The sequence below is a fragment of the Oryza sativa genome, chromosome 7 (assembly GCF_034140825.1).
Source record: "Oryza sativa Japonica Group chromosome 7, ASM3414082v1".
Taxonomy (NCBI): domain Eukaryota; kingdom Viridiplantae; phylum Streptophyta; class Magnoliopsida; order Poales; family Poaceae; genus Oryza; species Oryza sativa.
Window position 1 is genome coordinate 6,090,433 of NC_089041.1, and position 20,443 is coordinate 6,110,875.

The 20,443-nt window shown below is 41.7% G+C and overlaps 1 protein-coding gene across 4 annotated transcripts; it reads right to left on the reverse strand.

Moving 5' to 3' along the window:
- Positions 1–1,310: 1,310 nt before the first annotated feature.
- On the reverse strand, positions 1,311–7,432 carry LOC4342709 (exocyst complex component EXO70E2). 4 transcript variants are annotated; one of them, XM_066312572.1, is made up of 5 exons: positions 7,295–7,432; positions 6,976–7,161; positions 3,149–6,345; positions 2,878–3,040; positions 1,311–2,709 (listed from the first exon to the last, which is right to left on the reverse strand). In XM_066312572.1, the coding sequence occupies exon 3, from the start codon at positions 6,314–6,316 to the stop codon at positions 5,150–5,152; it is 1,167 nt and encodes a 388-aa protein (XP_066168669.1). In that variant the 5' UTR covers positions 6,317–6,345; positions 6,976–7,161; positions 7,295–7,432; the 3' UTR covers positions 1,311–2,709; positions 2,878–3,040; positions 3,149–5,149. The 4 variants fall into 4 exon arrangements, with proteins under 4 accessions (XP_066168669.1, XP_066168671.1, XP_066168670.1 ...); XM_066312574.1 differs by having other exon boundaries at positions 1,311–1,640; positions 1,701–3,040; XM_066312573.1 differs by having other exon boundaries at positions 1,311–1,644; positions 1,701–3,040.
- Between the last annotated feature and the right edge of the window lie 13,011 nt (positions 7,433–20,443).

Genomic DNA, 20,443 nt, shown 5'->3' on the forward strand with positions numbered 1-20,443 from the left:
TAATTTGTCGCTCCATTTCACGTATGAATTGGAGTTCCCAACCCTTTCAAAAGAACACAGCCGACTTCGTTAGAAACTGCTTTCGGGATTAGATTCCCTGTAGAACGCGAAACGAGACGTTGCATTAGCACATGATTAATAACAAGGGAGTAGCCAACCCAAGAAGCACTTTAGAAATCAGCCAAAGGAATAATGTAGTCCTCAGGGCATCTAAAAAACTATGAATAAAGAGCTAATTGATTCAGAAGCCAAAAATAACAAAACAAAGAAATGTCAAATGTTGCTTTTCAGATGATTGTGATGCAAGATCTGCTTACATTGTTACTGAAAATGATTTCCTGGTAGCTGCATACATTTCTGAAGAAATAGGGTAAGAACACAATAAAATATTTAGCCAAACTGAAAACCACTACGGCAGATTGCATAATTCATGCAAAATAGGGATAAGTGCATCATATGTATGACATAGAAAAAAAATGCCATTTGCCGTATGGAACTTGTACCTACAGGATTAAATACCAGGACGACCACAGATCGAGTTTGCTTCATTCAGATAGTCATATGAGTGATGAAGCATGCATACTTGTTTTTTTATTTAAATCATTAAAATAATTGGTATGGGATAGGCATAAAAGGACAGTTATATTCTGTCAAGCAGCGATCACGCTTATTTATCCAGGCAGTAACGCCACTTGATCGATAAATATAACCAATAAGCAAAAAAGCAAGTTCTGATGAACCTCAATATATAATTCATCATTTGGGTCAAGCTAACACTACTCCAAATGATCCATAAGTTTCTGTGACATCACATGTTTCAAAAATATTAGCAGCAACCCAAAAATCCTCAAATAATCAACCAATCATTTCCTTGGCCTAAATGGCTAAACCTGTGAAAATGAAATCATACACCCCTCAATGCATATAGCATTACTTAACATTATTTGGACTAACAAATCCCTAAGTAAAAACGTTCCAAGATTACAGCTTGAAGTTCTACCATCTGAATCTTCCATCCGCAGCACCCAGAAACCCCTCAAAGTACTACTGCTGTTATGAACTCAGTATTTTTAGCCAAAATATTAATTATTGATTATATATTCTAGAAGCTGAAGCAAAAACCTATTCTTATATACACCGGTCCATATTTTTCTTTTATTTAATTCGAAACCCAAGGACAACAGCTCAGCCCCAGAGTGAACCAACCCACTAGTTTGACCTGATGCAGAGTTGAATTTCCTGTTGTATATAAAATATAGCAGCGAAAAAAAAATAATAAAAAAAAAACTAGCAACATGCTGATGCAGATATCCTAGTTCCAGACTTGGTGTATATATATTTCATACTCGCATTTGCAAATAAGTACACAGATAGATCATGCAATGATGGCGCAAAAGATGATAGAAGATGATTGCGAGAAGGTTTATGTGGCAATTAGCCCCATCCAAAGCTTGTGCCCGCCAATGCTGCTGTGGACGTTGCGCAACACCCCACCGGGGAAGACGGTGATAGTGCTCCTCCGCATCTACCGACCAGCCAGAACCAACCTGATTCCTAGTATGCATCCTCCCTCTCTGTGAATTGTGTGATTGTTGTAGTGTGTTCTTTGACAGTACAGTTGCTGCTCAGCACAAACAAGACTACCTGCTGGTTTTTATACGCAAGAGGCGAGAACTGGTGAGAAAATGCTAAGAGATTACCTGCATGTCTGCGAGTCTCAGAAGGTGAAGTTTAATTGCTTCCAGTGTATGTATTCAATTGTGAGAAATGTATCCAGACAATTTCACAGACATGTTACATCTCTTCTTCTCCAGTTCCATGCTGAGGTGTTAACAGCTGAGAAGGAGAATGTTGAACTTGGTCTAGTAGAGCTAGTTTCAGAGCTCAAGATCACAACACTCATCATGGGAGGTGGCCTCTATAGGTATACTCATGAGGTTGCCGACTTACTCAGAATCACATATGTTTCTAATGCCAAACTGCCCTGGTTTCTGTAGAATTGTATCAAATTTTCATTGTGACAACTCTTGATTCAAAATCATCAGACTCCACTTTTTAATGACCAGGAAGGAGGCATGAAAAATATGATGCTCACAGATCGCACGATCACCGTGTTGGAAAAGGCTGATCCATCATGCAAGATCTTTGTTCTCAATAGAGGAAACCTATTCTTCATCAGGTACCTGTTTCCCAGAAGCAGCACTAGATCAATCTTTTTTACGCGTAATCTTATTTGAGTTGCTCTCCAAATGTGTCGATGGCAATGAAAGATACATAACGCAGGGAAAGGCGTATCACCATCTCCACATCCACGAAAAATGGGTTTGCTCCTGTGGAAGTTTCTGATTTCCCCACTAGCAGCTACCATTTTTTAGGATGGCATCCGAATGATTATGCCAGTCGCAGCAGCATATCTTTGTCACTCCTCTCAGAAACTCAGAGCATGACAGACGACGGATGCGACTCAGAACAACTTGATCTAATGCTGGAGTACTTGCATCCGGGCTTCGATAATGACAGCTTCAGAATTGTCAGCAAAGAATCCCTCATATACCTTGACAAGATAGCAAACCAATCAACACAATCTGGCCATGCACAGGACTTGCACCAGGCTCCATTTGATGATCGTTGTCACTGCCACTTCATTCCTGATATGGACCGGATTCTTGGCATTCAATCAAGGAACGATGACGAGGCACGATGGAGGAACTGCATCAAACATAAGATGACTGAGTGGCTTCATGAACTGCGGTATGTCTGCACAATAGTGTTATCTGCACACAAGCAACTCATGCAGTGGCATCTTGCTGTCCATGATAGCCTGGCACTTGACAAACTATCAAAAGCAGTAAAAGAACCCATCACTCAATTACTCACCTTTGCATCTACAGTTAGTAAGATGCATGGTTCACCAGAGAAGTTCTTTCACATGCTGCACATGCACCAGGCTCTGACAGAAGCGTATCCAGTTCTACAGGAAGTGTTCTCAGGAGAGCTCAAGGAATCCTTTACTGGTGAGCTTCACAAAATTCTTCACACCCTAAAAGATGGTACAAAAGAAACACTTGATCAGTTAAGAGTCCAAATTCAGTCATATAGTTCAGAAGACATGCCAGAGGGAGGCGGCATACATTTGGTCACAACTTACCTCATCAGATATATCATGTCACTAACACAAAACACAGGTTCACTGGATGCAATTCTTGCTCACAGTTACGAAGACCATGCATTAGCAGAAGAGAGGATGATGAACACATCAGGTCACCTGATATCTATGCTGATATCTGATCTTACATCCATGCTCTACAGGCTGTCTAAGTTGTACATGTCTAAATCTGAAGGTTTACAATGGTTATTCCTTCTGAACAATGAGCATTTCATACTTCGGAAAATTGAAGAAGCAGATATAAGGTCGATGCTACCAGCTGATTGGATTCAAAATTACCAGCACAGAGTCGAGCAGAACAAAGTGAATTATATAGAAGCAACATGGGCTCTGACCCTGTCTTATCTGAAGAAAGGACCAAAAGTCCCTTCAATTTCCTTCATCCTTCAACCATGAAAGAGTTCACTTCATCATTTGAAACAACTTGCAATGCACAGGCACATTGGAAGGTCCCTGATCCAAAGCTCCGTGTTGAGCTGAGACAAACTGTTTGTGACTATGTTCTACCTGCTTATTATGCATTCATGGAGAATCATCCAAATTTAGAGAAGTCATCTGGACGTAGTCTGGAAGACATTAGAAACAAATTGAGTTGTTTGAAGGATGAATTAATACTATTGCCTGTCCAGGCAAAAAATAATTCACTCTGTTTGTTCCCTTCTTTTTCCTTTTCTTTTTTACAGAGGACTTAGCATAGACCATAACAGTGCAACTTGGAATTTCATTTGCAGTCTAACACTTGTAAGCTTCACTAACAATGAATGTAATGACAGGAATGGTTGCATACAATATTTTTGTAATCTCATATGGGACTATCTAGACCTAATTTCACTACTATTTTTTTGAGGGGAAATTTCACAATTTCAAATTATCTAAGCAACGAAAAAACTGCTAAATCATGTAGGCCTACCTGTTGATTTTTCCTCTCCATCTGCAGCCCAGTGTGCTAAGACTAGCAGCCCACAAAAGCTGATGCACAAATCTTAAGGTGTATTGAACAGTCAAGAATTTGACTGATACTAGCTCTCATCAAATGTCAACATATCTATAGAAAAACTGATATTCTTGAGAATTCTTACAAAGCTATTTAATGACAAGTATGATGTTTAGAGTGTTGTTTTATTTTCTCACGGTACACATGCTTGTGACTCAACCTACAACTGATAACTTCACTTTATAGCAATGAAAAAGAGAGAAAATGAAATGTTATCAAAAGCAAGTATGAAGATATCTTTTTAAAAATTGGGTTTCAATGTCAGATCTATACCTGCAATTCAGTAAAGACTTCATATGAAGTCATGGACCATGAATGTACAAGTCAGTCACCATCACATGACTAATTTGTATGGAACTTAAAATCAGAATCAGTTAGTTGTCCAAGGGAAAGGCACTTTATATTATCTAGTGCTTACAGCATGTGAGGTTATACTAATCAGACAATATACTTTGTGGCCACATCAACCGACAAAATAGAGCTTCATACGGATTAGGAAGAAACTGATATGGAGGGTTAACTGGAGAGTTTGAACAAGTAAGAAATTGAAAATTCAGTAGGTGTCTTCTGCAAATGTAAATGTAGGTACAGAGTAAATTCCAGACTAATTATAACAAAAAAACATAGTTGGATTTGGCATCATAGGTTGATTTAGAAATGAATTTGCATCCAGTAATTTAGCAGAAACACTTCAATATAAACTCCATATTAACTGACAGAATTGTCCCAGGAGCTTAACTGCTAAATTTGCCTAATAGAGAAATTTTGAATGTGTCTGTTCGGTTGTTTCTAGAACTTCTTTAGCAACGAATTATTACTGCAACTGTTTAGGCACTAGCTGCTTGTAAATTAAAGCTTAGAAAGGTTTGCGCTCCCATATCTCAACAAATTAGTAGTTCTAGGACAAGAAAAAAATGCTACTCCCTAGAAATTACCACACAGTAGATGGTTGTAATACCACGCAATAGGAGCAACATTCAACCAAGAAACTAGTATGACAAATCCTCTGAGGTGTAGTGTGCACGCTTCTGATTCTTAACACTCCTTCCCAGGTATGCTTGATAACATTGAGTGACTCGGGATGATATGGTTTTTCTCACCACTTGCCGAAGTTTGGGGTCTTCAATTTTCCAGTACTTTTGCACTGCACAATTGTTGTTCAACATTGTGTAAAATTCAGTTAAAGGAGGCAGATGAAAGCAAGGAAAAAGTATGTTCTTCCTTGCAACCAGGCGTGACAGGATTGGTTCCCATGAGTGCTCAAGGTATCTCGCTATCTGATACTCGACCTGGTTGTGGTGCCTCGTAATCCAGCTTTGTTGCAGCGCTGACTTCATGTCTAATTTCTCGAGTATCTCCAATATGAAATGAGCATTGTTTAGTAAGAAAATGCATTGAAACTCTGTTGACTGATACTTTGATATCGTCTCAAGCAAGGAGTCTAGGTATCCGATCAAGGACTGCACAAAATAATCCAGTCGCGTCCATTTCCCATCGTGTAAGGGATTCTCGCTCTCCCCGTCATCTTGAGCGAGAATAACGTTAAGCAAGCTATCATGTTCCCACATATATTTGATATAGTTCATCATATATGAAGTAATATTGTGGATGCCGCCTCCCCGCGGCACACTGTAAATGCCATTTAGAGCTAGTGAACACTGCCCCTGAAAAATCTCCCTTACACACCTCTTGAGCTCACTGGCAATGCCGTTTACCTGGTTGACAGGGAAGATTTCAAGGGTCACGTATAGACGCAAAATAGCAGGGAGCAGATCAGATGACGGTGACAACATAGTCATTACGCCTGCAAGCTTCAGCAGGCGATGCATATCAGATTCTTGTTCTTGCCCATGCTTGCTGTTGATTTCTTGAATGCTCTGATCAATCATTGCCACCAATTCTTCCTTGAACAGTTCGAGCATCCGCGAGTCTGCCCTCTGAATCCAGATACGGATATTTGAGAGATCGAGTCCATCTTCAGGGATGTCCCCCAGAAGTTGCTTATAGATGCGAATACCGGCTTCATAAGAGCACTGCTGATACTGGGAAATAGCAGCTTCCTCAGAGGAGCTTTGGATATCATACGAAGAGGCCAATTCTGTTGTGCTTGTGAGGACAAAAGACATATTTGTTGATGAAGATGTGGAAGCTGGCATCTTGTACCAGGTATCTACCAAGGACAACTCTATAGAACAATATCAAGATTCAGAAAGGAGGAATACTATGAAGTGGCAAGAAACAGTTCTGATGAACTATTATATGATGAGAGGAGGGAAGACACGGAGTTAGTTGGGAAAACGAGTGAAGACTCAGGAAGAGTAGTCAATAAGTCAAACCAATGCACCTCCAATTAAAGAGAATGCATTTTTCTGCAGCTAGTCAAGGTCTTCATATGATTTTTCCTCGTTGCACCCTTCTGTGCAGAAAGATCAACATGCGGAAAATAAAACAATTTTTTCCTACAATTCCTAATCTAATGGACTAGAAAATGGCCACCTCATTCTTTTACTGAACAATAAACAGATTATTATTCTTTGCCTTAGATTATACGATCGATTATTTCCAAACTACGATTTCTTCAAAAACTTTCTACATCAGCATTGCTGAAATAACTTAACCTGAGCTATTTATTAGCTTTATTACATATAATATTTAATTTATCCCTCACTAATCCACCATCCATCATCTTTGCTCCACATTTCATTCATGAACACCCAGAAGTTCAAATGTGCCGAAATAGGCAAAACATGAAACATGGCAGAAGTTTCTGTAGCATTTCTATAGCACCCAGAATATATGAAAAAATAAAACGCACCTTATTTCTCACTGTTCCATGCATCTGTGTTTCATTCCAGAAAAGAGTTCTTCATATTATTCAACAATGGCAGCCGGACATATCCAGAAGGATATATATATTACCTACCACCCCCATCGCCTCCGGTTGCGCAAAGACCTATCTGCGACTGCAGAATCCAGATCCGCCGATTTCTTGGATCCATCCCTGCGGAACAGTAGGGCAAGAGGAGGATTGGAAGTTTGGAACTCGAAAATTGTTTCAAACTGGAATAGGGAATTAATTCCCCTCTCAACAAAAGGGGAAAAAGGAAATGGGGAATACAGATAGAAAACCCTACGAGATTTCGTCTTGATTTCACAGCCGCGGGTACTCTTGCTTCCTGCCTTCCTGGCGATTGAGCTCGCTCGAGAGGATGGAGTTGGGAGACAGAAAGAGGAGAAATTTTGATAATTACAATATTTTTTTTATTCCCATCACTTAGGTCTGTTCAGATTGGTGTAAAAATGAACTATACTTAAAATTTTAGTAATATTACTAATTTGTCAAAATTTTAGCATTGACAATTTTTTGATGTGATTAGCTTAAAATTCTATACACATTGCCAATATTTAATAACAAACTAAACCTAGCCACATAATTATCAATTTTATCAAATAATGGTATGGTTGAAAATGTCATTAATCTGAATAGGCCCTTAGACCCTGTTTACATGGGACTAAAACTTTTTAGTCCCTATCACATCGGATGTTTGGACACTAATTATAAATATTACACATAGACTATTAATAAAACCCATTCTATAACCCTGGACTAATTCGCGAGACAAATTCTTTAAGCCTAATTAATCCATGATTAGCCTATGTGATGCTACAGTAAACATGCGTTAATTATGGATTAATTAGGCTTAAAAAAATTATCACGCGAATTAGATCTCATTTATGTAATTAGTTTTATAAGTAGTCTATGTTTAATACTCTAAATTCATCCGATATAACAGGGACTAAAGTTTAGTCCCTACACCCTCTTAGTCTGAGTTCCTTAGTTTACTTTCCACACGCACGTTTTTCAAACTACTAAAAGATACTATATCTTTTGCAAACAAATTTCTAAACAAAAGTTGTTTTAAAATTCATATTAATTCATTTTTTTAAAAAAATAACTAATACCAATTAATCATGTGCCAATAATTTGCTTCATTTTACGTGCGCGGAGTATTAGTTTCCAACCCCCGAAGCCAAACGTAAGTAGTAAGCCTTACTTGCTCCGTCTCAAAAGGAGTATATTTCTAGAGTTTAAAATATATTTCTCACTTCAGAGCAGTGGTTGCCCTATTGGTTATCTTCCATCCAAATTTCTTTTCATCCGGTCTTAATCATCCTCCTACTTGGATTAAAATAAACGGAAATATAGAGCTTGTTTAGTTTAGTGTTCTACAAAGTTTTAGCGCTATCAGTATTTTGGTAGGCGTAGCATATAATTGATTAGTTTTGTATTGAAATCAATTGGAACCAAATTTCATGATATAGAGAAGAAAGTTACAGAACTGACCAAAATTAAGTATGGGCATTACCATCTACTTCTATTTGATTTCAAACCAAACCATCATACTTACTATTCAAACTACCAAAAAAATTGATAGAGCATATTTTTGTCATCAATTCAAAATGACCCACAATCTCTTTCTCATATCTTAATTTGTGCTAAACTATTTAGAATGATAAGTATAGGATGGGGTTATTAGTATTAGAGGTAGGATTATCTGAGTCTACTGCAGTGACCCATGATTTTCAAATACGATAAATTCACAAATACGAATAATTTCCGTGGAAAAAAAACGTGCACTTGGGAATTAATTTTGTAACACACTACTTCTACGATTAGAGGAAATGTGGGCCGCTAGCAGTTAGAGGACACTACTTAGAGAAGGATTGTCATCTTTGTTGCAGGGATCAGATAAAATATCACTTCTTGCTGTAAGTACTTTTAAAAATATTATATTTCTGTATATTTCCTTGTCTGATTTCTTTTCATTTTTAATGTCTCAAGCCCATTTTAATTTAATTTCCACTTTTTTCCCTACATGATACACTAAATAAGCAAACTACCAATATATGAGCATGTTCTCATAAAAAAACAATATATGAGAACATTATGTTATATTTTTTTAGGGACATAATAATAGACCGTTTCCACTTAACTACATGGCATATATTTACAAGACTAACGCACTTGATGATAAATTTACAAGTAAAAATAAATTTTGTCACAAGGAATGTACATTTAGGGAAACAATTAATTAAGAGAAAGTACTCTGTAACACACTACTTCCACGATTGAGACATGGGACAAAGAGGTTATAGACAAGTGGAATAAGTTCACCGGAGGTCCCTCAACTTAATAGCGAGATTTTTTGAGGTCCCTCAACCAGTAAACCAGAAATGTTCGCCCCTAAACTCATTCAAACCGTTTACTGGAGGTCCCTTGGTAGTATTTTTGCCCGGTTTTACTGACGTGGCATCCTAGTCAGAAAAAAAATTAAAAAAAAATCGTGGGGCCTATATGTAAGTGAGAAAAAATATGGGTTCAACCATTCTAGTCAGCAATCTTCTCTCTTTTCCTTTTTCTCTTCTTCTCTTTCGGCGTGTGCGCACCGCGGCGACCTTAGGCTGGGCGGCGGCATGCGCCTCGACCCACGCAAGAGCATCAGCGGCGGCAGAGGGCGGCGGCGCGTGGCCAGAGCAGATAGAGGGGTGGCATCAACGGCTGCAGTCGGCGGGCGAGCTCGGCCACAGAGAGCGAGCGGTGGCGGCGCGCGGCTAGAGCAGCCAAAGGGGTGCGTCGGCGGCCGCAGAGGGCGAGCGGCGGCGTGCGGCCGGAGCAGGCAGAGGGGCGGAGGACACGGGGTGCGCGGTGGCGCAGATAGGGAGCGGCAACGGCACGCGGCTGGAGGCAGGCGGAGCAGCGGCAGGCGAGCGCGGCTGCGGAGCATCGGCGTCGGCGGGCGAGCGACGGAGGGCGGAGCAGGCAGGCGGCGACGGGCGAGCGCGGAGGGAGACAAGGTCATTGCCGCCGCTCGGAGAGAGGCGAGGTCGTCGCCTTGGGTGCCTCTCGTCCACCCCCGACAACAACGATTACGAGCCCCCCGCGCCGCCGCCCCCGCCCGGGAACAACGATGACGCCTCCGACCGCCTGCCGCCACCTCCTTCTTCTCCCGGTCTCGCCCGCCGTCCGCTCTGCCCGCAGCCTGCCGCCGCTCTGCTGCCTCCTCCTTCCTCTCCCAGTCTCGCCCGCCGTCCGCTCCGCCCGTAGCCCGCCGCCGTCGTGCTGCCACCGCCTCCTTCCTCTCCAGGTCTCACCCACCGTCCGTTCCGCTCCGCTCCGCCCGCCGCCGCTCCGCTGCCTCCGCTCGTCCGCCGTCCGCTCCGCCGCCGCGCTCGTCCGCCGTCCGCTTCGCCTGCAGCCCGCCGTCGCTCTGCTGCCGTGCTCGCCCGCCACCCGCATCCACGCTCGCCATCGCGGTTGTGCCCGCCTCCGGCCTGAAGAAGAGAAGAGAGAGGAGAGAAAAGAGAAGGGAAGGAGAAGAAAAGAGAAGAAAAAAGATGTGTCACTTACATGTGGGCCCCATGAATTTTTTTTAATTTTTTTTGCTGACTAGGATGTCGCGTCAGCAAAACCAGGCAAAAATACTACCAAGGGACCTCCGGCGAACAGTTTGAATGAGTTTAGGGGTGAACATTTCTGGTTTTGTGATGAGGGACCTCAAAAAATCCCGTTGTTAAGTTGAGGGACCTGCGGTGAACTTATTCCTAGACAAGTCCCAAGACTGTTACTTCTCTTGTTGGGCTTTCTCATGCAAATTCCTCATCGAAATTCTCATGTATTTGCGCGCAAAGTTTGCATGAACATGGGCATGACATGCCGACATTTCTTTATATTAAATTGTTGAATGACCGTATAAGTTCTATATATATGCCCGTATGTAGCCATCTTTAATTCTTTTCCCTATATACCGTTTTACAGCTTTATACTAAAGGTTGAATTACTGACAAGTAACAATATAGAAGGGTGAGTTCTATAGAGAAGTTGAGATGGGTTACTTTATCATTTTTACTACGTTTTTTAAACTACTAATCTGTGTTAACTAAAAAATATTTATATGAAAGTTTCTTAATTAAAAAATCAAACAAATTCACTTTTTAAATTTACAATAGCTAGTACAGTACTTAATTAATCATGAACAGGGTGTTCGTTTCAAATTATGATACAAATTTTATCTCAGTTTTCGTTACAACGTATTTTTTTCAAACTGCTAAATAGTTTTTTTTCAAAAGTTTTTATATAGAAGTTGCCTTAAAATATCAGATAAATTTATTTTTTTAATAAATTAATTAAAACTCAATTAGCCTCGTGCTAATAACTTTTTTTGTTTGATATGCTCGTACTTAATCCTCATCCATCGCAGCTTCGAACATGGTTAGTAATAACTCTTCTCGTTTTACATGCCAAAAATCTCTCTTTTAAAATCAGCCTTCATGCGTAGCATGTGGCTCGAAGGGGAGCAGTATGTATAATAAGCTCAAGCTCCAGCACGATTATTATGCCCAGATTTGCTTGTCATCAGATATTCGGATCCAATCCAATCGAATCACACAACCGCCAGCCGGGATACGATATCGTTCCACAGCAAAGTTAATTAGTACGTCATGCTATGATTGTATACTCGACGATCAGTCCAAATCCCAATATGGGAAATTATTTTGTTCTATTGAGAGAATGTTCCCATGTTTGTTTACAAATTATCTAAAGGTTATGAAAATATTCGAAATATTTGAAAACACTCACGCAACATGTATGTGCCACTCCAAAAAATTTTAGATCCAAACTCAACTCACATATCGAGATATCAAAAGATAAATTCAAGCCCTGTTTAGTTCCTCCAAAATAGCAAAAGTACTTTTTGCTAAAATAGATCTAAACACTACTAGCAAAAGTTAGCAATTTGGCATTTGTCATTTGGGAGTCTAGAGTAGCAAATTTTATCAAAAAATGTGTTGGGAGCCGTGCTCTCTCTGCCTTTACTAGTAAAATGGCAAAACTTTACCATGCATCTATCCACTAACTAGCAAAATTTCAATACCAAATCTTTTACCACCAAAACTTTTGCAAAAAAATTTTGCTAAGCACGCCCTCAACGTATACAGCAAATTTATCCTTTTTTTTATTATTTCATTGTTTAGGTGGAATTTAAACTTCATTTTTTTGGTAGATGGATTGATGTCACTATACTGTACATTGTAATTGTTATTCATAAACTTTCACAACTATTTACGTTGGATTTAGAAGAAAAAAAGTTATATGAGAGAATATCGAATTCTCAATGGATTATAATCTATTCCATCGAAATATTTCTCTTTAGTTGGAGAGAGGAGGTTGGTGAGACAAGTTGGGGTTTTGGTTTGGTTACCTTAAATGAGTAAAGTGGTGCTGGTAGCCTGGTACTACTAGTAAACCGACGATAAGAACACATGCCAACAAATGACAGTTAGCTAGCAGCAGCAGCACAGCACACAAACGACACGACAACCCAACAACACTCGCGCAGATGAGAGTGAGACTAGTCTGACCAACCACCCTCCTCTCCAGCTCTCCTCCACGAGTGGTTGGTTCGTTGAGGGTGACGCGCGCCAGACGCCATCATCATCCTCCCTATCGGAGAGGATGTTTGGACACTAATATTAAATATAGACTAATAATAAAACTTATTCCATAACTCTGACTAATTCACGAAACGAAATAATTAATCCATGATTAGCCTATGTGATACTATTGTAAACATGTGCTAATTATGGATTAATTAAGATTAAAAAATTTATCTCGCGAATTAGCTCTCATTTATGCAATTAGTTTTAATACTCTAAATTAGTGTCCAAACATCCGATATGACAGGGACTAATGTTTAGTCTCCGGATCCAAACGTCTCAACTCTCAGGACAAAGCTTGTCCCGTACTAGGAATCAGTGGCACAGAAGGTGTCGAATTATAAAAGGAAAAAATACGAATTACCCCCTAAACTATTGGGTGAGTACGAATTACCCCTCTAGACATGAAAACCGGACGTTTTTTTACCCTCAACTATCGATACTGAATGTCCCCCCCACCCCACCCCCCCGCGAACAGTTTTGCAAGCGATTTTGGTCTACGTGGCTGTCCAGTCAGCAATTCATTTTTTTTAAATCAGCGAGCCCCACCTGTCAGTCTCCCACCCTCTCGTTTTCCCTCACCTCTCCATCTCTCTCCAAAATCCACTCTCTTCTCCCTCCCTCACCTCGAGGACGGCGGGCAGAGCTCGGGGCGACGAAGGGGACCGCGGAGCTTGGGACGGTGGCAGGAAGAGGTCGGGACGATGGCGGGTGGAGTGGGCTGTGGAGGGGACGGCGGCGGGTAGAGCTCGGGGCGGCGGAGCTTGGGACGGCAGCGTGAGGAGGGGTGGCGGAGGGGACGGCAGAGGACAGAGCTCGAGACGACGGCGAACGGAGCTGGGGGCCGAGGGGGCGACAGAACTCGGGGCGGCGGATGGCGGAGCTTGGGGCGACAGAGGGGGCGCTTGCAGCCACCGGCGCTGGGGACGACGGCGGGCGGAGCTTGATGCAAAGGGGGCGACGGAGCTCGGGGTGGCGTAGGGGTGCCCGCAGCCACCGGCGCGCGGCTCGTCGAGGTAGCGGAGGGGACGCCCGCAGCCAGTGGTGCTCGGGGAGTTGGAGGGGGCGGCGGAGGAAGCTCCCGCAGCCACCGCTGCGCGGCTCGTTGAGGCGACGGAAGGGGCGTCCACTGCTGTCGGTGTTCGAGCTGCAGCCACCAGCATTTGAGAGAGAGAGGGTGGGTGAGAGCGAAAGAGATAGAGTGGAGAAATATCTGACAAGTGGGCCCCATCATTTTTATAATAAAAAAATTGCAGCTGCCATACCATACCACAAGAGAGGGTCCGCCACTAGACATGGCGCATCCTAATACATCAAATCAGGGGCTTGTCCAGATTCGTTGTAATGTGTCTCATTTTGTACTAGGTTTGTTTTTTTATGGTTTGGAGGGAGTAAATACCATACATAACTATTTGCTAGAGTCTGTAAATAGCTTGGAAAAAACTAATTAATTGTCCTTCAGCTGTTTATTTTTTTCTTCCATGTAGCAAGCATTTTAGCTATCAAACTGAAAATTAATACAAATATTTAATATTAAAACTATAGGTTCTAGCTAAGAATCTGGACATAACTAAAAATTCATTTTTTTATAGATTTGGCAGGCAGTAGGGGCTACTCAGGCCAGCTGCTCAGCTCAGGCTCACCTTCTCCCCCGCTAGGATCGCCACGGCTACGAATAGTATTGTTACACCATAATAAGCACGTTACCAAATGTACGATCACATTCGGTGTAACCACGAGTTGGAAGATTATCATCACCATGTAGCTAATCTAGCCCTATTACGTACCAAGGTTGTCGTTGGAAATTTGGTCATAAATCGACATATTTTAATTCAGAAAATTAAGATACTAAGCATTACAGGTACATAGTTGAATGATCTAGTGAATGTATATTAAACATGAGCATGCTTTTGAAAATATAAGCATAAACATCAAGTATATTCACATATGATTGGCATGATGATAAACATGAATATACTAACAGGAACTATGGTATCTAACAGCAAGTTTAAAACGAGGATGAATATATCCGGAGAATGCTCCAGTACTAGTTGAGACATTGTTGGTGTTGTTGCCTCCGTTGGTATTGCCGTTCTTACCTTCTCCAGTACTGGTGCGGGTGTTGGTGTCGGTGTTGACGGTCGACATGGCGTTGCAGAGGAAGGAGAGCCTGACAAAGAGGATGCAGCGTAGTCAAAGCAGAACAGGAGCAGTCCGCCGAGACGCTCCCCAAAAACTTGTTCGTTTTACCTACCCGTGTAGATTCTCAAGCAGACAGCGTTTCGGAGGCACCTTCTCATCCCGTGTACCTGTGTGCATAGGTGAATAGGACCAGGGAAGCGGTGGCTAGCGCAGGAATAGAGGCACAAAGAGTTTCCGAGGAAGAGTAAGCGAGAGAAAGGAAGACACAGAGCAGCTGAGGTGTGTCAGCTGTCTGTCCCGGTGGCGGCCTTTTATAGTGCGTGAGAAGGAGAGAAGAATCAATACGTTACTGCAGTAACAACGGAATCAATCTGATTTAAGTCAGGATTGATTCATTCGTTATAGGAGTAATCGCACCCATATTGAAATCGTATCAATTGCGATTTAAGTCGGGTAATCGTGCACGTATTGAAATGGTATCAATTGCGATTTAAGTCGGGATTGATTCATCCGTTATAGGAGTAATCAAGCCCATATTGAAATCGTATCAATTGTGCTGAATGAATTGGATTCAATTCTTGTCCGTTGCAAAATTTACAAGAGAGAGAAGCAGTCGCCGCCTTCCTCGCCACGGCCCAGCCCAGCTCGTGCAAGCGCGTGCGGCAATCCCACCACCATCTCAACCGGTTAACAGGGGCTCTCTGATAGCTTCCTGTTTAAGTTGAGATCTTCCCCACTTAAATTTCTAAGGTGATATTAATCCCTATAGTAGGGTCTAGCCTATTTATTCCATCAGTTGTCATCATTTTTAAAAGTAGATAGTTATGTCCAAATTTGTATCTGTTTTTTTTTTTACGGAGAGAGAGTACTATACTACTCCTACTTCCCTTCTAAATAGGTATGTCCACATTCATATTTGGAAGTGAAGTTGAGTGCATTGTAACTGAAAGGATCGAGCCAACAAACCACAACCGATATAAAGTACAGTTAGCAGCAGCACCACCACAAACCAAACGACAGCACAACAGACTCGATGGTAAGACTATTCTATGTCCAACTCACTTTCCCTCTCCCTCATCGAGTCATCGTCGCGTCGGTTTAATTTTGCTTCCTTGAGAGTGACGCATGGCCGACGCCATCTACTTCGTCAGGTCTCTGTCTCTCTCTCTGCCTGCTTGCCACTGCCTTTCGGTGGTTCGTGGTAGGTGACAGACATGGCCGCGCCGCAGCAAGCAGCACGAGCACGAGCAAGCACCAACGCGCGCCACACTCCGGCTATTCGAAATTTGATATCATAGGGTTTGAAATTGTGCGAGTAAAACTTTATAGTGAACTTAACGTTTATTCTACAGAATTGCTAACCTTTATTCGGGAGAAATTTGAGATGAATTATATTTATGTCAGATCCTCCTGTTGGAATCGTGTCATGATTCGTGCTGCACTTCTTTTTCGCCGGCTCGGTGCGATGGTGAGAACTCCGATGAGATAAAGGCGGCCCGACCAGCTAGAGTGCTGAGTTGAGGTAAGAGTGGAAAGGGGTCAGGGAAAGGGGAAGAGGGTTGCAAGCTTAGAGAGTGATGGTTGTGGAACACGGCGGAACGGGCGAGCGGTGAGGTGGATGCTACCGAAACCACAGGGTCGACAGCATGCGTGGATCAATGTTGACATCAGGGGCAAAGCAAAGTGAGTAGTTAAGAAGTGGGAGAAACGGTGGCATCTCCGGCGGTGGGAATCCACCAAAAACAGGGAAGAAGGGGTAGGGGCACCGTCACCAGCTTAAGGAGGAGAGGCGAAAAGGGGTGAGGGGGAAGTGCGATGGAATGTATGGCAAGCCCTGTCGGTATGGTTGCTTCTTTTCTGACGCCGATGAGGCCAGGTGGCAGTGCAGTAGGGGCGATGATAGCTGGGATCGGGCATAGGGAGTGTACTCGATTGGTCAAGATTGGGTGGCACAGTCGTGGTAACATGAGGCGGAGAAAGAGAGTTAGGGTTTAACAGATGCATGGATCTTAAAACAAATTTAACGATCCAAAAAATATCAAATGTGGGATGAAATTTTCTGTCACATAGTAGTATTAAATCAGCAATACCTTTTATTTAAGACATGTTTAATTTATTGACACTTTCAACTTCGCTAAATTTCGGTAGGACAACAAACTACACACATTTCAACCATTACTACCTTACAAAATTTTGGCAGTTATTAGAAGCTTTCTCTCGTAACACTCTAACCGAATTTAGCAATGTCATCGAAGCAAACGAAATCAACACCGCCAAAATTTTGTAGTGTCAAAATATGTACAAATCTCGCATTATCAAAATATGCTATGGTTGATTTGGGAAACAAAATAAACCAGCCCTTAATCCTGCCACTGTTGAAGCAAACTTTAGGGAGTTTTCAACGCAAATAAGCGCAGTTCTCAAAAGAAAAAAGAAATGCAAATAAGCCCGTACTCCCAGTCCCACGGTCCCACCGCGGCTGTCGCCGTGGGGCCCGCTATCCGACTCTTTTCTTTCGCTTTCTCGCTGCCGGCCGGGGAGACCTCGTCCACACACGCCAACGGCCGGCAGAGGGGTGGGGGGTGTGGGGCCCACCATGTCAGTGGGCGCTGGGCCGCGTGGTTGTGTGCTCCGTTTGTCGTGCTCCGCGGTGCAACGTCGTTTGAGGTGGGCCCCGCACCGCCGGGATCCGCTGCGCCTGGAGGGAACAGACCCACTTTGTTGCTCAGGTGCACGCGTGCAGCCGCACACCGCCGGACAGAAGGAACTACTCCGTCAAAAAAAAAAAAAACTTATATATGTCCAAATTCAAACTCAGTATTAGATTTTTTTGACAGAGGGAGTACTCTGCTAAGTTCATTTCCAAGCTTTCTCAACTCACCCCTCTTTTTTAGCGCGCATATTTTTAAAACTATTAAACAATACTCTCTCTGTCCTAAATTATAAAGACATATTTTTTACATGGTCTTCAATAACATATCTTGACTAGTATTTTATTACATTCTATGATCCCAATAAATATGAAATTAGCATCACATGAAAGTACTTCAAAATATGAATTTAATGACATAACATGTATAATATTTACTATAGATATAGTTAGGCTGTGTTTTTACCTTTAAGTTCCCAACCCCTCTCACTCATTTTCCGCGCGCACTTTTTTAAACTGTTAAATGATGCGGTTTTTTAAAAAGTTTCTATATATAAGTTGCTTTAAAAAATCAAATTAATATATTTTTTTAAAAAAATTAGCTAATACTTAATTAATCATGCAATAATGCATGCTTCGTTTTGCGTGCCGGGGAGGAGTGGTTCCCAACCCTCCTCCCGAACATCAAGGTTCCCAACTTCTCCTCCTCGTTTTCCGCGCGCACGCTTTTCAAACTGTTAAACAATGATTTTTTTGCAAAAAAGTTTCTATACGAAAGTTGTTTAAAAAATCATATTGATCCATTTTTGAAAAAAAAAATTAACTAACACTTAATTAATCACACATTAATGGACTACTCCATTTTCCGTGCGAGAGGGTAGGGTTCCCAACCACTGGGAACGAGCACAGCCTTAGTATGGTTATTAGTCAAAAGTTACCGAGTTTGATTTTCCTTAAAAATGGGGCACTATATAATTTGGGACGGAAGGATTATGTTTTTCGTAAAAATTTAATATAGAAAAGTTGCTTTAAAAATCATATTAATCTATTTTAAAAAATAGATTAATACTCAATTAATCATACACTAATAAATTGCTCCGTTTTACGTGCGTGAGGGATTAGTTTCTATCCCCAAGTGCCCTTAAGCACCGTACTTTTAAGTTTTTAAATAAAGCTCTTGTACTACCTTCGTCCTATGATATAGCAACCTAATATCGGACGAGACATATCCTAATACTACAAATCTAGCCATGTTTGCTTGTCCAGATTAATAATATTAGGATGTCTCGTCTAGTATGTACTAGGTTGCTATATTTTGAAACGGAGATAGTAGTATACTCCCTCCTTCCTAAATTGATCATCATATAATGGAATTCAAAATTTCTTAAATTGATCATTATATAACCGCATGAACACTGATTTTATCATAATACAATTAATACAGCATGGGAGAATGTGTGCATGGTGTCTTGATTAATGTGATTTAAATTATCCTTGGTCTTGGTGCATAAACATATATGATGATCATTTTTGGAAAGAAGGGAGTATTATTTTAGTATCAGATGAGACACATTCTAATTTTACGAATCTGAACAGAGTCTATTCATGTTCATAATACTATGATGTGGCAAATTCGGTGCTATATTGTTATATTCTGGATAAAGGTAGTATAAGTCATATAACAATATCAAAAATATATTTTATGCTACGAGTATAGGCACGAGAAGACCGCTTCACGCGGAGAGCTATCGCAAAGCCGATAGCGGTAAAAAATTTCCCCTCTTCCCTCTAGCCTCTCTTCCTACTCAAATATGGCGGTTCACCACAGGTAAAGGGAGGGGGAGAAGTCAGTCTACCTTCTCTGCTAGGTAGTAGTAGGTATAATCGGGCTTTTCCTATTTTCTAGTCCAACCCATTTCTTTTGTGCAGTGCAAGAAGGTCGTCGGTGTTCGGCCTCCCTTATCCCAAGAACTCTAGAACTTGTTGGGCTCCTCTCAAACAAGGTCTTCTATATGGGAATCATTGGGTCTCTCCAAGACGTCAAAAACTGAAGGAGCAATAGATCTTCTCGGGTTGGTGGTTTCACCCTCAATCACAACATCAACCAGGTAGCGCTGACCCACTTCTCCTTCTCCGGCGATCTTCTAATTCTGTCTTTGGTTCTCTTATTTTTCTCTAGCGACGGTCTCAAAGCGGCAGCAAAGTTTTCCCATGATGCCAAGGCAGCTGTAACCTCCATCTTCAAGAGGCCCCATCCGGGTCTACTACTTGGCAATTTGCAGCTTGCCATAATTTTTGCGAATTTGCAGTCTTTGCCGTCATCGATCAAGGTACAGATGCAGAGGAAGAAGCAAGATTATGGATGTCATGGTTATGGATACCACGTACCTAATAGTAGTTGACTAAGCTCGGCAGGGCCCATTATGTACCAAGTCTTATACGGAATCATACCTCGTATATAGAAGGAGTTCCGGATAAGGAAGGATGAATAGAGTTCTATATGGAAATGACAAGGACTACCCGGATTGTATCCATATTGGTCTCTCTAGTTCTACTTGGACAAGGGGACATCTATGGGTATAAGTGCGGATTCGATGAGGAAGACTACCCTGTCATCGACTACGTGTTGGTTATCCATGCCGCCAAGTCGACGACAGCTAGATAGGTTATCCAAATCATTGTACTTGTGTGATTCAGATGAATAAAGAGCAACACTGGCTTCGGCCAACAGGAGTAGGGCTATTACCTGGCAGATAAGGGGTCCGAACCTGTATAAAAATCCTTGTCTTCATCTCTTTTACCTCAATCTCGCATATACTTTGGTGCCAACGATCCCCATACTATACAAAATACCGTAGTCGTGATATCAAACATCGACAATGGACATGATTGCTTTTTCCTTATCTTTTGAAGTCCTTGTGTGCTTAATTCGTGCTCAAGTTGTAATTTGCCCTTTTCTTTAGGGCCTCATGTGTAAATCTATCTATCCTCTCAA

What these genes read in the sequence shown, in the direction of transcription:
- LOC4342709 (XM_066312572.1), bottom strand. Translation starts at nt 6,316, where the DNA reads ATGCCAGCTTCCACATCTTCATCAACAAATATGTCTTTTGTCCTCACA.